The 15,196-nt window shown below is 42.4% G+C and overlaps 1 protein-coding gene across 2 annotated transcripts in view; it reads right to left on the reverse strand.

Moving 5' to 3' along the window:
- The window catches only part of LOC137598485 (nuclear factor 1 C-type-like), a 65,446-nt gene that overhangs the window by 24,645 nt on the left and 25,605 nt on the right, over positions 1-15,196 (reverse strand). Inside the window, exons 5-7 of one of the 2 annotated variants that reach the window (XM_068318692.1) lie at positions 13,507-13,581; positions 10,960-11,034; positions 6,424-6,544 (exon numbers count right to left, since the gene is read on the reverse strand). In XM_068318692.1, the coding sequence (XP_068174793.1) occupies positions 6,424-6,544; positions 10,960-11,034; positions 13,507-13,581 (271 nt within the window). The remainder of the gene's footprint in view (positions 1-6,423; positions 6,545-10,959; positions 11,035-13,506; positions 13,582-15,196) is intronic. The other variant, XM_068318693.1, reaches the window with a different exon arrangement.

Here is a 15,196-nt window from a genome sequence, read left to right on the forward strand (position 1 = left end):
GCCATCAAGGGAACATATTTCTGTCACATACAGTAATCTGTAACAATCAATAGTATGATCCTTTGTTACACTTTAGTTGAAGTTGATGTTTAGTGCTTCAGTAACAGCTCAAGCAAACGTTTAGTGGGTAAAGAGTCATGTAAGATTGTTACAAAATAAATACAGTTCTTCTTCTTTTTCTTCCGGCTTTTCCCTTCAGGGGTCGCTACAGTGAATCAATTGCCTCCATCTAACCCTGTCTTCTGCATCCTCTTCTCTCAGACTTTCATGTCCTCTTTCACTACATCCATAAACCTCCTCTTTGGTCTTCCTCTAGGCCTCCTGCCTGGCAGTTCAAAACTCAGCATCCTTCTACCAATATATTCACTATCTCTCCTCTGGACATGTCCAAACCATCTCAGTCTGGCCTCTCTGACTTTATCTCCAAAACCTCTAACATGTGCTGTCCCTCTGATGTACTCATTCCTGATCCTATCCTTCCTGGTCACTCCCAGAGAGAACCTCAGCATCTTCATCTCTGCTACCTCCAGCTCTGTCTCCTGTCTTTTCCTCAGTGACACTGTCTCTAGACCAAACAACATCACTGGTCTCACCACAGTTTTCTACACCTTTCCTTTCATTTTAGCTGAAACTGTTCTATCACACATCACACCTGACACTTTCCTCCACCCGTTACATCCTGCCTGGACACGCTTCTTCACCTCTTTTCCACATTCTCCATTGCTCTAGACTGTTGACCACAAGTACTTCAAATCCTCCACCTTCTTGATCTCTTCTCCCTGTAACCTCACTCTTCCACTTGGGTCGCTCTCATTCACACACATGTACTTTGTCTTACTGCGGCTAACCTTCATTCCTCTCCTTTCCAGGACAAACCTCCACCTCTCTAGCTTCTCCTCCACCTGTTCCCTGTTCTCACTACAGATCACAATGTCATCTGCAAACATCATAGTCCATGGAGATTCCTGTCTGACCTCGTCTGTCAGCCTGTCCATCACCATAGCGAACAAGAAGGGGCTCAGAGCTGATCCCTGATGCAGTCCCACCTCCACCTTGAACTCCTCTGTCACACCTACAGCACACCTCACCACTGTCTTACAGTCCTCATACATGTCCTGCACCGCTCTAACATACTTTTTTAACACTCCAGACTTCCTCATACAATACCACAGTTCCTCTCTGGACACCCTGTCATCAGCTTTCTCCAGATCTACAAAAACACAATGCAGCTCCCTCTGGCCTTCTCTGTACTTCTCTATCAACATCCTCAAAGCAAATACTGCATCTGTAGTACTCTTTTTTGGCATGAAACCATACTGCTGCTCACAAATGTTCACTTCTGCCCTTAGTCTAGCTTCCACTACTCTCTCCCATAACTTCATTGTATGGCTCATCAGCTTTATTCCTCTGTAGTTGCCACAACTCTGCACATCTCCCTTGTTCTTAAAAATGGGCACCAGCACACTTCTCGTCACATTTCTCAGGCATCTTCCTACTATCTAAGATCCTGTTGAACAACCCAGTCAGAAACTCTACTGCCACCTCTCCTAGACACTTCCAAACCTCTACAGGTATATCATCAGGACCGACTGCCTTTCCACTCTTCATCCTCTTCAATGCCCTCCTCACTTCATCCTGACTAATCTTTGCTACTTCCTGGTCGACAGCAGTCACCTCTTCTCGTCTTTGTTCATACATACATACAAAAGACATACAGTATGTTTTGTTACAAATTTCCAGCATCATGCCGATGTCGATTGATAATCCAATTACCTATTTCAATAATAAAAGTACATCAATTCAACTCAATTCAATGTATTTATATAGTTCCAAATCCCAAAATTCAATATATCAAGGCACTTGTTTTTGACAGCAACCAACAATCTCCCATGAATAAGCACTTTGGTCTCTCCAGGTTCCCCGGCTTTCTCCCACATCCAAAAACATGCTCTTCAGGTTAATTGGCCGTTCCAAATTACCCAAAGGAGTGAGTGTGTGTGCGTGTTTGTATGTCTCCTGAGTAGCTCTGCAGTGCACTGGCGTCACGCCCGGAGTTTGCCCCACCTCACGCCCTAAGCAAGCTGGGATAGGCTCCAAATCCCCGTGACCCACGCAAGCGGATGAAGCGGGTAGGAAACTGAATAAATCGTGGCTGTGACAAAGAAAATGACTTTAATGGGCAGAAGTGTGGAGCAGATCCAAGATTGAAGGTAGGTGGTCCTAAGCTCTGATCGGTTGGAGTGAGAGAGAGAGAGAAGGAGAGCGAGACAGAGAGAGAGAGAGAGAGAGGAACACAGGACATGTACAAAGCACAAAGACTCCTGGGAAAGAAGTACAGTACATAAGATATGAATGTATAGAAAAAGGGAGAGGATAGAGGACCACTTGGCATCATGGGAAGTCCCTGAGCAGTCTAAGCTGAAAGCACCAGAGCCAAACACTAAGTTATTCTTCATTGTAAGCTTCATCTAAAGCCTATTCACAAATAAATATTCTTACTAAAAGTCCTTAAATACATTTTGTAAATTGAAGCAGAAGAGGAAATGTCATTTAGTCTAAAGTATATGCAAGTTAGTTTTACTGTCTCCACTTTCTTTGATGTGTTTGTTTGATAATACATAAGACACCAGACATTTTGAAAATAGTATCATCCTATGTTTTCCTTGGAAAGTCACAGCCTCTCTCATTTCTTAGTAAACAGCATTATGTAGCCATGCACCGTGGGTATACATTGTAAAGTCACCCACCCAATCCTTTCAATTCAACAATTTCTGAATTGCTGCTGTCAGTACCTTAATAAATTGCCACAAATTTTCCCAAAAAACAAATAAAATATTTTTGTCATCTGCATCTGGGCGGCGTAGTGGGTAGCGCTGTCACAGCAGAGCAAGGCATTCCAGGTTTGCATCCCGCTCTATGTGGAGTTTGCATGTTCTCCCCGCTTGGGTTCTTCTGGGTGTAAGGAGTGAGATGCTCTATGCTCACAAATGTTGGCCAGTGAAAGGTAGTGACCTCAGTGGTCTTAAAAGAAATGAGAGGGCCATGCTGCAGTGGATCTGTCATTTAGACCAGGCAAGAGCACAAACACAGCTGTCCTGAGAGACAGGTTTAGTCTCATTGATTTTGAATCAGCTCTTCAGCATCATCAATGGTTTGGCCATATTCAGTGAATCACCTCAATTATAAATCACGCTTGCCGCCTCGGAGTCGAAGTTTATTCTCATTACTGAAGATTTGTTTATGTAATTTTATTCAGTTTTCTGAGAGTAAGTTCACACAAGTGGCAGACTACTTGAGGGAAGTGAGTAAAGTGTGTAATGTCTGTGTATTCTTTCAGGGGTGTTCTATTGTGACCTCTGACACCTACACATGATAAATTTGCGTATCTTGAGCCTAATCTGAACCCAGCTCTAGGCAAATGATTTTCTATCCTAGGGAAGATGGTAAAACTTCTGGTTGATTACAAATAATCTAATATCAAATCATTAGTGACACGTATATGTGGGTGTATACCTTAAGTGGGGTAAATCAATCAACTTATCAATCAATCAATCAATCAATCAATCAGTCAATCAATAAATCAATCAATCAACCAATCAATGAACTTTCATTTATAAAGCACAACATCACTGGCATTTCAATAGAATAGCTTCCTGGTGAGATTAATTAACATTACAGTTTGTAAGCCTCATCTCAGTTTGTGAGTCTCACCTGTGAATCTCGTCAATATTATTGTGACTTTGCCAGGATAACAAATCAATTGCGCTGGGCATTGATCATAGAAGTAGATGAAATCTATAGCTCGCAAGTGACAGATACATGCAGAAAGAGGACACCAACTTTCTCCCCTTCTTGACTGAGGATATGGAATACGTTCACAGTTATAATTTTGGAAGCTGTGCTTGTGAGTTATAGTAACTGGTTGACTATGCCAACAACCATACTAGGAAGACAGCATGCACTGTCTTGTGCCTGGTGAACCAAAGAGGGATCGTTTTTCACCTCATAACTGAATTGCAACCTACAAATATTAGTGAGACACAAAGAAGCCCAAGCTGGTCAGCGCAGCCCATGAGAGACACAATGCATCCTTTGACCTTGAAGACCATCTTTAAGCCTATTCCATCAAAAATCCTTTCAATAAGACTGACAACCAGGACACATCCTGTAAAATACACCTGGACTTAAGAGCAACTCAGCTATTCTCTCCCTATATGAACTGCTTCAAACATAGACTGCTAGAGGTGACTCAAAACGTCCACAAGGGAGCAGTCTAAAACGATACACAGTGAACAATCCAGGCGGATAAATACAAAATAAGAAGGCCATTGACTGCCAAAGTCAGTTGCCAGCCTTATCCTTGAAAATTATGGACTACAAAAAAAGCAAGGAACTTCTCTCTGGCTTATTACCGGCAGCATTAACTCGGCCACCATATTAGAACTTCTTATTGGAAACACACCACATCACGTGCACAATTCCATTGGTTGTGTCAATAACATACTGTACATGGATGCCACCATGGTATCATTCAATGTTATCTCATTATTCAAAGAAATACTGCAATGCAGCTCTCTGTAATATACACTGGCTTTTTGGAAAATTACAGCACACATTGAGATGGATGGAAGACCAAACATCAGTGTTTAACAAAAACTACACATACAGCCAATACCTGCTCTTTGACTCTCACCAACCACTGAAACACAAGCTGGGAGTCATCGGAACCAACACCACCAGGCCGAGAATTGCCCTATAAAGACAGAAGGAAAAGAAAAGGAGCAAATATGTGTTAAGAAAGCCCAGAAGACATGTGACTACCCAAACTGGGCTTTGTCAAGTCAAACAAGAACCATCAAAACAACAACACCACACCCAATTAACAGGAACAAAAGGACTGCTTCGTTATCATTCCATATGTGGCAGGAGTGTTTCTCTCAGCACAACGACCAAGTGTGCTTCAAATTTAGTGACTTCCTTAAACAAAAACTGGTTCACCTGAAGGATAAAACTCCCAATAGCAATATTGTTTATGCAATTATATGCAGAGAGTAGTGTAAAGACCTGTATATAAGTGGAATCAAGTAACTACTCCACAAAACCATAGCACAACACATAAAAGCCGCCTCTGTTGTACAGGACCAAGCAGTCCATTAATTTCTAAAGGACAAGGGATAAGACAAGTGTCAAACATTCAGACACTGACTGAGCAGTTCACATCAAAAGGACAAGGGAGAACAAAACAAAGCCAGCGGTTCAGACCAGAACTAGGTAGTCCACCTACTTCTTAAGGATAATGGACAACACAGAAGATCCAGCTCTTCAGGCCAGGACTCAGCAGTCCATCAACATTCAAAGAACAAAGGACAAGTATGAGTAGATGGTTTGAGAAGGGAGTGAAGGAAACCATCTATGTCGAGTTGTGGTTCTAGTCATCCACCTTTCATCTACATACCATACAGTCTCAACATCTGTCCCCAGAGAGATTCACCACCATTCACATCTTTAGTCAAGTAAAATTGACCATAATCTAAATGACTTGGGTCATGACTCATTAGGCAAGCCACTTTTTGAGTTTAATGACCAAAAACAGGGCTTTTGATTCACCTGTTAACATGTGACCCTAAAACCTGTCATTGTGTTAGCTATCTCGGAAGATAAGCCTCTTGGATTCTTCAGATCCAAACAGAAACAATTGTTTCACATCAAAACCTCAAGAATTACACTGACCTGGATGAATGACAACCCATATGAAAAAGGAAACTAAATCTTTAATAGGTCACGTTACTGTGTCAGTTTGAAGGAAGTAATTTTACATGTTTGAGGTTCCAAGCCGAAGTCTCACTTCAGGACATTTTTTTTAGTTAGACTGCCATAGATACCATGAAATCTTCTTATCATCTCCTTAGCTGTAGCACTCATAAGAAGAAGAGTACAAGAGATTAGCAATTGCGAAGACTTTTTGTTGAGCTTTTGAAGTCATAATAATAATAATGGATTCGATTTATACAGCACTTTTCTGGACACTCAAAGATGCTTTACAGTGAATCCATTATTCATTCACTCCTCATTTGTACTTGGTGATGGTAAGCTACGCATGTAACCACAGCTGCCCTGGGGCAGACTGACGGAAGTGTGGCAGCCAGTTTGTGCTTATGGCCCCTCTGACCACCATCAGAACAATCACACATTGTGTCATTGTCTTCCTTTTCAAAATTGTGAAATCATGATTGATTTTTATGATAGAGGCTGGAGTATGTATTTTAGAAGACACACAAACAACTTCGCTGGCTAAACAAAGTTACCTCAAAGGCTGTTTGAGAATCAACTTTTGGATGTTTTGATGATTAGGGCTAATATAAGTTGGTCAACATATAAATTTAGGCATTTGCAGTGTGTGGATTTGTGTGTGTGTGTTGTTACCCGCTGGATGATGTGCTGGCCAGAGATCGTCTGAGGCTGACTGGCTGGTTAAGGTCATAGGCCAGATGACCTTGAAGCTCCCCCATAGAGAAACTAGGACCTACTCCTGTGACTACTGGAGCTGAAAACACAGAGAGAACACAATGTAATGATTTCACCGTGGTTCAGTAGCAGTTCTCAGTGTTTTTGTGTCTACCTCTGTTAACTTCTGACCTTTTGAATCTAACATTCATATCTCCTACTCAGTCCACTTAAAGACTTTATTCTCTCTTTCAGTAACCCACAACACTACATGTTGACCAGAAGGATTTGAATGGCTAAGCACACGACTTTCCTTACATTGTAAGATCAGTGACTGCTAATAAAATGCAGGCAACGCCATTAGTCACCCTGAGTGAAGCTGACAGAAAACTGCTAAAATGGTTTTGTCTTGTCGAGTCTTAGGTCTGAACTAGTCGATACATTTTGAATGAATCTTACGGCAGCACAATCATATGGCGTCTGTAAATAATTTTTTTTAATCGGAGAAAGCTCAATGTATTTATACACATACAAAATTAGGTGGTAAAGTGTGCACCCTGGCTACAGAAGTCAACTTCCAAGAGAAGTCAGACGAAATGTACTCGTGTCACTTCCGATATGTCACCTGATGTACATTACATTAAAATTTAATTATTTAATTGTCATTCATTTCAAACCAAGGTTGACAGTAATGGTGGTCCCACCTTAACAAATTGAGCTGGGACCACTGCTAAGAATATGAAGAATATGTGTTGGATGATATCTCACCATAATAATACTTTTTTTTGTTATTGAAGTGCACTTATCTTTCTGCAAGTACATTACGTAAGTGTGGCAATAAGGGTTATGGTAAACTCAGAGCAGGGGGGAGAAAGGAAATAGGGGTGGTTTGGGAAATGGGATCAGAGAAACAGCTAATTACCCCAGTGGATATAAATTGAACAGATTACTCTCACTCATATTGCAGCATTTTGGAAAACTGAAAACTACATTTAGTCCTGTTTTGTAAGTGTAGTTTTGTACTACATTTACAAAACAGGAGATGTGAAACAATGCATTTACTGAATGTTGCAAGCCCGAAAGCATTAGTGGATAGGCAAGGACATCCGGAAGTGCGCTGCGTTCCGAGACTCATGGAATGCAGCGCACTTGTTGTGTATTAAAGAAACACTTAAAAGCGCTTTAAACAATCTATAAGAGTGTGGGAAAAGGTAATACAGACAGAAGGTGTTTTAATATCAGTATGGGGGGGTTCATAAACCTTTAAAATAACCATAAATCATCAAATAAATAGTTTTTTGCCATATCGCGGAATTTTATTTTAAACTGTGAGTGACGAGTGATTACTGTTTATTCATTTTCATATGACAGTAGTTTTGACTGTAGCTCCTTATATGCTAAAAAGTGCCATCCATCCATCTTCATTCGCTTATCTGGGGCCGGGTCGCAGAGGCAACAGTCTCAGGATGGATACCTTTACTTCTTTCTCCCCAGACACCTCTTCCAGCTCCTCCAGGGAGATCCCAAGGCGTTCCCAAGCCAGTCGAGAGACAAAGTCCCTCCAGCATGTCCTGGGTCTTCCCCGAGGTCTCCTCCCAGTAGGACATGCCCGGAACACCTTCCCAGGGAGGCGTCCAGAGGCATCCGGAACAGATGCCAGAGCCATCGCAGCTGGCTCCACTTGAGGTGGAGGAGCAGCGGCTCTACGCCGAGCTCCTCCTTGGTGACTGAGCTCCTAACCCTATCTCTAAGGGTGCGCCCAGCCACTCTACAGAGGAAGCTCATTTCAGCTGCTTGTATCCGGGATCTTGTCCGTTCTGTCATGACCCAAACCTCATGACCATAGGTGAGAGTAGAAACGTAGCTTGACCAGTAAATTGAGAGCTTTTTCTTACGACTCAGCTCCTTCTTAACCAAGACAGACCTATACAGCGATTGCATCACTGCCGAAGCTGCACTGATCCCTCTGTCAATCTCACGTTCCATCCTTCCCTCACTCGTGAACAAGACCTGAAGATACTTAAACTCCTCCACTTGGGGCAAATACACGAACCTGAAGGGGGCACACCGCCCTGTTCCGGTTGAGAACCATGGCCTCGGATTTAGAAGTGCTGATACTCATCCCACTCACGTCACACTCAACTGCAAACCGTCCCAGTGCACACTGAAGGTCCAGGTTTGATGAGGCCAACAGGAAAACGTGGTCTGCAAAAAGCAGAGATGAAATCTTTTGGTCCCTCCAGATCCTGGCTGCGCCTAGAAATTCTGTCCATAAAGATTATGAACAGAACAGGTGATAGAGGGCAGCCCTGCCGAAGTCCAACATGCACCTGGAACAGGTCTGACTTACTGCCAACAATGCGAACCAAGCTCCGGCTCCGGTCATACAGGGACCGGACAGCCCTTAGCAAAGGGCGCCAAACCCCATACTCCTGAAGCACTCCCTACAATATACAACGAGGGAAACGATCAGATGCCTTCTCCAGATACACAAAGCACATGTGGACTGTGTGTTGGACCATGAAACCTCAAGCACCCGATGGAGAGTGTTTAGCTGGTTCAGTGTTCCGCGTCTGGGACAAAAACTGTATTGTTCTTCTTGATTGAGATTCGATTATAGGTCTAATCCTCCTCTCTAGTACCCTGGAATAGACTTTCCCCAGGAGGCTGAGGGGTGTATCCCCCTAAAGTTGGAAAACACCCTCTGATCCCCCTTTTAGAAAAGAGGGACCACCACCCCAGTCTGCCAATCCAGAGGTACTGTCCACGACTGCCATGCAATGTTAGAGAGATGTGTCAACCACAACAGTCCCTGTACATCCAGAGACTTGAGGTACTCAGGGTGAATCTCATCCACCCCCAGTGCTTCACCACCAAAACGTTTGGCTTGGGTGCTGGATGACTTCAGCTTGAGTGCTGGATGAGTCCACCTCTGAGACCTCAGACTCTGTTTCCTCTGTGTAAGACATGGTACCGGGATTGGGGAGATCCCCAAACTATTCTTTCTACTGCCCGACAATATCCTCAGTCGAGGTCAGCAGCTCTCCTCCTCTACTGTAAACATTGTTGGCTGTGGACTGCTTTCCCCTCCTGAGGCGCCGAATAGTTTGCCAGAATTTCTTCGAGGCTGACCGATAGTCTTCCTCCATGACTTCCTGAACTTCTTCCAAACCCAAGTTTTTACCTCTACAATGCAGTACACCTGGCCTGCCTGTACCCGGCAGCTGCCTCTGGAGTCCTATACAATTCAGCAAGATTTGGTAGGACTCCCGTCTTCAGCTTGACGGCATCCCTTACTTCCAGTGTCCAAAACCGGGTTCAGGGTTTACCGCCGCGACAGGCACCAGAGACTGCTACCACAGCGCTGAGCAGCCATTTTGACAAGATGGAGATGGAGAATATGGTCCACTCTGACTCAACGTCCCCAGCCTCCCGTGGGATCTGAGAGAAGCGGAGGTGAGACTTGAAGACCTCACTGACAGAGGGTTCTGCCAGACGTTCCCAACAGACTCTCAAAACATGCTTGGGCCTGCTGAGTCTGTCCAGGCCCCTGCTTGGCCAGCAGATCCAGCTCACCACCAGGTGGTGATCGGTTGACAGCTCTGCCCTTCTCTTCACCCGAGTGTCCAACACACGTGGTGTGAGGTCTGATGATACGACAACATAGTCGATCATCGACCTCCGGCCTAGGGTGTCCTGGTGCCATGTGCACTTACTGACATCCCTGTGGCTGAACAAGGTGTTCGTTATGAACAAACTGACTAGCACAGAAGTCCAATAACAGAACATTACTTGTGTTCAGATCGGGGAGGCCGTTCATCCCAATCACCCCTTTCCAAGTCTCATTGTCATTGCCCACAAGAGCGTTGAAGTCCCCAAGGAGAACAATGGAGTCCCCAGTCGGAGCACTATTCCGTATTCTTCCCAAGGACAAGAAGGCCAGGTATTCCACACTGCTGTTTGGCCCGTAGGCCGAAACAAGAGCGAGACACTTGTTCCCAACCCGAAGGCACAAGGACGCGACCCTCTTGTTCACCGGGGGGAACTCTAACATATGACGCTGAGCTGTGGGGCTATAAACAAGCCCTCATTAGCCTGCCGCATCTCAACTTAGGCAACACCAGAAGAGTGGAGAGTCCAGCCCCACTGAAGGGTTTGGGTTCCAGAGACCAAGCTGTGAGTGGAGGTGAGCCCGACTACATCTAGTCTGATGACTGCCACCCAATCCACACTGCACCCGTTCCCAGGTGGTGAGTCCACCGGAGGTTGGGACCACGTCGTCCTTTCGGGATGAGCCCCGTGGGCATATACGAGCCCCAACCCGAGCTTGCTAAAAGCAGCAAAATCATGGCCTAATCTTGTGGAATTTTTTTTCATGTGTTTTAATTATTTCATATTCAACTCTGCAACTATGCAACCCATATTTATAACACGAAACACCAACTTCATTCATCTGGTGATCTGGTGAATTGCAATTGTGCATGCAATTAAGGCCTGATGGTGACATGGACTTACTTCTTGAGACCTGGACCAGCTCAGTGACACTGAAAACCCCTGACGTCACAAAACTCTCCTGGAACTCCGGACCATCTGAAGAAATACAACAGCAGTTACACTAATTCTACATCTATATCAGTCTATAGCAGTAGACCAATCCTGTATATATTAAGAGTTTTATTTACTTCACTAATATGTGTGGTGTAGCACACCACTGGCAGAGTAGTTGGGATTATGTATTACTCTGGTTCAAAGAAAAGAGGATCGCTCATCCATCCATTTTCTATACCACTGCACCACTGTCGCCGGTTGCGGGGTGCTGGTGCCTATCCCAGCTGACTGGGGACATGAGGCAGGGGACAATGGAGTGCCTCATGGAGCCACACATAGGCAGACAACCACGCACGCACACACTCACACCTACAGGCAATTTTAAACTGGCCAATTCGCCTGAAGTGCGTGTTTTTGCAAGTGGGATGAAGCCGGAGAGCCCTGAGAGAACCCACACAGACACAGGGAGAACATGTAAACTCCGCACAGAGCGGGACTCGAACCAGGAATCACCTTGCTGTGCGCCGATAGCGCTACCCACTGTGTCACTGTGCCGCCCTGATTGTTAATTTGATGGCCAATTATTGTATTTTGTACCTGTTTGTACATTTCTGTTCCTTTGCCATGTGTCGGTTTATTTTGCTGAAATAACATTATGATAAGGTGAAGAGTCTTATAAAGTAACTAATTATGGTACACTATACAAAACAAGCAAGTTGGAGAAAAATGTTTTCATAATTTTGAAAACTTGTATTATATACCAGAACAGAAGTATTTTTAATTTCTATTAGGAAACTGTTTCCTTAGCTATTATACTTAGAAATTATTTCCTAAGATTATTTTTCTAAGGTAATGTTTAATTATGACATGTTTCCCATGTTCTTCCTCATTTACTAGGACTTTTATCCCATTTAATTCTTTTAATTTGACTCATGAAGCAAACAAGTCACAACAAAAGACATCCACTTTAACTTGTAATGTCCTTAGGTTTCTGTATGAATTTTGTTGATTTTCTCATGACAATGAGGTTTTTTCATCACAATGAAGTTTTTGTCCAGGTTCCACTCCTTTCTCCTGATGCCAAATGTCCTTCGCTGATCTGCTCGCACCCTAAACTTTTTCTCTTCTTTTTGCTACCAGTGATCTGTATGACTGCACATTTAAGGAGCTGGTAAGTGGTTTTAATAGTTTGTGCTCTGTTATTTTAGTTAGGCAACATATAAAAAAATTAGAATTTGAAAAAAAGTTTGAATGAAGAATTATGGAACTTGAAAAGACAAAGCAGGAAGCAAGAGAGAAGAAGGAAAATGATAAATATACACTCTCTTTTGTCTTCCTAAATAGTTTATCTTCTTCCTATTAGTGTGTCATTTTAACAGTAAAGTAAGAGGTTAAGATTCTTACACTCAAGCCTAATCCACTTTTAGATCTAACATTTAGAAACCTACAACACAGTGTTCCCCTTTCTGAGTATTCCACCTGCCCTTCAGACTGCATTCCTAATTGTTTTTTTAAAGCTGTATTTTAGACAGCTGGCCTAGATATTTTAGGTGCTTTTAACTGCTTCTTGTCCTGGTTATTATTATTTGCTCTTGTAGTTGTAAAGTAGATCACTGTCTTCCCCATTATACAGAAGATTTCTCAAGACCCTTTTTGTAATAAGTAACATCAGAACCATTGCTGAGCTGTCCTTTTTTTAATCAACAAAATTCAAATACGTTTGTCTCGGCACAACTAACGTCTTTATGAACAAGCAAAAGATGAATGTTTTGGTCTGATTTCTGCTCTCACACATGAGTGAGACTGCTCTTGTCAGAGTTACCAATGACTTGAATTACTGTTTGCAGCTAAAATTGGTCAATATGTATACAAACTACGATGTGTTCATTCGTGGCCTCAGCTCTGCCATTGATATTTCAAAAAATTTTACCACAAGTGATGTCACTGTGACTTATTTAATTTCGAATCTGTCAGTCAGCTCCATTATTCTTGAAAAACTTTGGTGATAACAAAGGATTTGAAAATTGTAAATGTTTTTATAAATATCTTTGTAATTAAATAGCACAGAAAGAGGGTGTAGAGGACAATCAGACAGGAGCACACACTTGTCAAGTCACAGTGACTTGAGTCTTGGCAAGGTCCAGGATACATTTTGAGAAGATACTGTCTCAAAACAATTCAGGGTGGGTAAAGGTTTGAATTAACTGGAGATTTCATAGATAACAGAAATTTAAATGAAACTTTTAAGACCAACTTAAAAATTAAAATTAATAATAAATTAAATGTTTCCATTTTTATATATGGGACAACGGGAAAATTAACCTCTAATTGTTTTGATAGTGACAACTTTCGTATGTTGTATGTAATTAGATGAGATAACAGCAGTGTGAATAACAGGTAAAAGAGAAAATTGTTTATATGCAGACATAAATTAATTTTATCCAAGTACAGCTCCTTCTTTTAGTAGGGTACACAAACACATAGTTGTTCTACACAGGTAACTGATGACATTACCAATGGTAGCAGTTTGACTGTCCTCATGATCAGAGCCCACTCCTGTCCGACTGGGACTGCTGCGTTGCTCTGCCTCTGGAGAAACACAAGAGGAACAGTCCTGATTGCAGCCAATAGATGGACACAAGCAGACAAGACAATGACTCCCTTGATTCACCCACTGTCAATCATCTATCATGTTCTCTGGAGGCTGGTTATACCCACTAAGAACTGTCTCTTGTCTTACTTCAGCCACACTACCACTGAATCAAGGATTTATTTTAGGGGTATGCATAGCGTCGTGATAACCGTAGATGTGGGTTTGATTCCCATGATGTGCATGTCTAAATCTCATGATTCTTTCCCATATCCTCTCATATGTCGTATCTAATATAGCTACATTGACCATGAAATTTAAGGAATTAGATAAAATACCTGGGTTATCACCTCTTTCCAGTTGGAAGAACCACTGATGAAACCATCATTTATCATTTTACATTTCGTATTTGTTTTATGTGAGGCCCATAGAGAGGACTTGGGCATTGATGATAACTTTAATGATGTGCCTTTGATATCACATGAGGAAACTCTTAGAACTTTATATTCCACATTCTCTCAGTCCACTGAAAATAAAGGAAAAACAGAGGACCTAGCAAAGATTCTTGTTTTTTTAACATTAGATAATTGTCATCCAGAGTGTATTTTAGTCCATAATCAAATTACTGAACACCGCTTTGATCGTTTCAGATGAACAGAAACCTGGCTACATAAGGATGAGTATGTTAATCTTAATGAAGCCTCTCCTCTAGCGATATTAAAACACTCACATATCCTTTGATAGAGGATGAGAAGGTAGCGATTAACCCTAAATCTGGGTCTAGCTACATCACTTTTGAGAATCTTCTCAAATAAATTAAATGATTCTATTGAATTTGTAATTGTATATCGTCCCCTTGGTCCACATTCATCTTTTCTGGTAGAATTTTATGAATTTTTATCCAATTTGGCTGTGACCACAGATAAGCTTATAGTAATAGATTTCTATGTTCACTTTCACAATGTGAATGATAGTTTCTGCGTTTGTTTTTAGTCTATACTCTTTAGGATTCTTACAGGTAATAGATGGTCCTACCCATAAGCATCGCCACACTCTAATCAAACTTTTCACTGCAAGGGCAACTTTCCCTTGTCTGATGGGAAAGTGGCCCAGTTTGTAACAGAAAAACTGTGACGATCGCATGGGTGTCTAAATGTAAACATTTATTGTCTTACAGAACCAAATATTACTGACCCTTTCCGTTTGGTATATCATTTGGGAAGGCAGCATAAAAGTCATTGAGACTGTCGGGTTTGAACACGCCTTTCAGAACATCACAGTTCTGTATCTTGGCCAACTTAAACTGATAAGAAGGCTGGGCTTCATCGATGTCGGCAACAAATGGGTTCTGGAAAAGACTGATTTCTTTGCATTAGCATGAAGTTCACGGAATCGCACACGGAAATCCGCCTTCAACGTTTCCAGTGCTTCCACACACCTTTCAGCTGGGAACGGGACCACTGGGTTCTCTGCAGGGAGGTTTTGAGAAGCAGGGAGATGGATGAAGTTATGCTTTTTCACTTGTTCCAGAACCAGCGTTAGTTTCACCTCAAATGCTTTTGTGTGGAACAACATGCCGCAAATGAGTTTCCCCTGGCCTTGTAGCTGCAAGTT

Source organism: Antennarius striatus, chromosome 7 (assembly GCF_040054535.1).
Source record: "Antennarius striatus isolate MH-2024 chromosome 7, ASM4005453v1, whole genome shotgun sequence".
Classification (NCBI taxonomy): Eukaryota; Metazoa; Chordata; class Actinopteri; order Lophiiformes; family Antennariidae; genus Antennarius; species Antennarius striatus.